General features: G+C 47.7%; 1 protein-coding gene across 1 annotated transcript in view; it reads right to left on the reverse strand.

The window, feature by feature from the left end:
* The window catches only part of lars2 (leucyl-tRNA synthetase 2, mitochondrial), a 53681-nt gene that overhangs the window by 20000 nt on the left and 31181 nt on the right, over positions 1-2500 (reverse strand). Inside the window, exons 11-12 of the mRNA XM_080857819.1 lie at positions 2398-2500; positions 1061-1344 (exon numbers count right to left, since the gene is read on the reverse strand). The exon at positions 2398-2500 is cut by the window's right edge and continues 13 nt beyond it. Coding sequence (XP_080713945.1) covers positions 1061-1344; positions 2398-2500 — 387 coding nt within the window. The remainder of the gene's footprint in view (positions 1-1060; positions 1345-2397) is intronic.

Below are 2500 nucleotides of genomic sequence, written 5' to 3' on the forward strand. Positions count from 1 at the left end.
AGAGGGGGAGGTAGGGAGAGAGAGAGAGACAGATAGACAGAGAGAGGGGGGTGAGGTAGGGAGAGAGACAGAAACAGAGGAGGGGGTAGGGAGAGAGAGAGAAAGACAGAGAAAGCGGGGAGGGGGTAGCGGGAGAGAGAGAGTTAAAAGTAGTGAGAGGAAAGGAAGGCGAGAAAGAGAGATAGAAAGAAGGGGGCAGAGGCAGTGAGAGAGCGGTAGTGAAAGAAAAGGATGAGTGAGAAAGAAAAGGAGGGAGATGGTTAGCGGTATAAAGAGGTAAAGGGACTAAATAAAAAGAGAGAAGGATGACGAAAGAGAGATGATTTCTTATTATGAGGCCCACAAATCACAGTGGTGGTTCAGCGACTGTAAATTCTTACATAACTGTGTGTCACGATCAGAGAGCCACAGGTCTATTTATACTTTCATGGCCTAGCAGTGGAGTGGTCTGTGTGTGTGTGTGTGTGTGTGTGTGTGTGTGTGTGTGTGTGTGTGTGTGTGTGTGTGTGTGTGTGTGTGAGTGTGTGTGTGTGTCTGTGTGTGTGTGTGTCTGTGTGTGTGTGTGTGTGTGTGTGGGTGTCTGTGTGTGTGTGTGTGTGTGTCTGTGTGTGTGTGTGTGTGTGTCTCATTTTTCAGGGAAAGCTGGACAGACTTCATTATCCTCAGATTCATAGCAGAGCTTCCAGTGATGAGCTATCAGCAGAGGTGTCTTTTGTCAGAGGGGCACTACGCCAACTTCAGACCCACTGCCAGAACCAGAACAACTACCAGAACCATAAATAAATAAACTTAATTAAAAAGAACCATTACCAGAACCAAAAAAGATATCAAATAAAAAAAAATACAATAAAGAACAGAGCCACTACCAGAGACAGAGCCAGAACTACCAGGACAATAAAACCCAAACCTGACCTAAACCCAAACAAAAGCTCAGATGGGCATCTCTTCAGCTCACCATAGATCAGTATGACTGTGTTTAGGTTTTCTTAGCAAGTCTATAGTTACCCACAATGCCCCAGTTGTTTCACACTCTTATCGCAGATTCAGTGTTGTGACTCACCTGGGGCAGGTGCAGTGGATCCACTCGTGGGCAGACTGCAGGGGCGACGCCCCCTTTCCGGTGAGGGCGAGGGCTTTGGGCAGAGTGACCGGCAGATCCTCCTCTGGCACGGCGACTGGACCGCACGAGCCGCAATGGACGATGGGAATGGGCGTGCCCCAGTAACGCTGCCGTGAGATCAGCCAATCACGGAGCTTGGCGCTGGTCAGGTGACCACCCGCATTCATCTCCCTTGCTTTCTGGGTAATGGAGTCAAAAGCCTCTTCTCTGCTGAGGCCTGTGAACTACACAGGGAAGGGGAACAGGACACTGATGTCAGTCTGCTGTGTCTTCTCTTGCAGCATATGCCTTGTGAGCAGAATCTTCACAGTAAACCTGTTCTAGCTAGCATAGGGGCATTTTTACTCTCTAGGCCTAGCTAACCCAGGCCAATAATGGTCCTGATATCTATGTATCTACTTAACTTTGAGTGCAATGAGGAGGATGTTGTAAATGTGTGTTCAGGTAAGGTCTCGTGTGTGTAGAATATTGGTGATTTTCATATACTTTCAACTCATGCAGACATCCCAGTCCGAATTGTGAAAGACAAAATTAAACGAACGACGACGAACTCATGGGAATCCTTCCCCCAGAAGAATGAATCATATTTACATTAAGTAAACTGGCGCCAAAGCCCTCACACATTGAGGCGCCACGCTCATTTACATTCAAATTGTCAACCAGACCTTCCTGTCTGAAGACCTTAACACCTATTACACCTACAGTAGGTCGACCCCATAATGTGCCCCGCCTGACACGTTGAACCAGAGCCCCAGCTACACCTGTTATGTGACGTTGTATATTCTTCTTTCCAATAACGGAAAGTGACTTGCATTGCTATACACAAGAGAAGAAGATCAAGGATTTAGCCGTGGGGTTGCCGAGTGGATACATGAAGTGGTGAGAGCCTGAGGAAACATCGCTGCCTTTGGAAGACAAAGGGATGCGAAGCCAACCCATAAGAGACGTACGCTACACTATGGATTATATCTCCTAATCATCCCTCCATCTCCTCTGCATCGTAGCGTGTTGTGTGCGCTTCAGAACAGCTGCATGGAAAAACCCGACACCCTACCCATCAAGCCCTTTGCTAAATCTCGTAACCGCAACTAACTAACGTAAACGCAACTAAAAATAGAGTGCTGTTATAATATATTGTAATATTGGTGATTTCACATGAAATCTATCAAAACCCGACGGCCCTTCAGTGTTAAACATGAGAGGAGTATTTGGGGAATGCTGTTGGGTGTGTGTATGTGTGTGTGTGTGTGTGTGTGTGTGTGTGTGTGTCGCCAGACCTCTGCGGAGTTGAGGAGTGTTTGGGAGCCGTCCTCCTGAGTCTTGAGCACCGCGGGCCACTGCAGAGACAACGCATTCGCCACGGAGGCATTGTCTTCACTC

The sequence above is a fragment of the Sprattus sprattus genome (assembly GCF_963457725.1).
Source record: "Sprattus sprattus genome assembly, chromosome: 19".
In the NCBI taxonomy this organism is placed as follows: domain Eukaryota; kingdom Metazoa; phylum Chordata; class Actinopteri; order Clupeiformes; family Clupeidae; genus Sprattus; species Sprattus sprattus.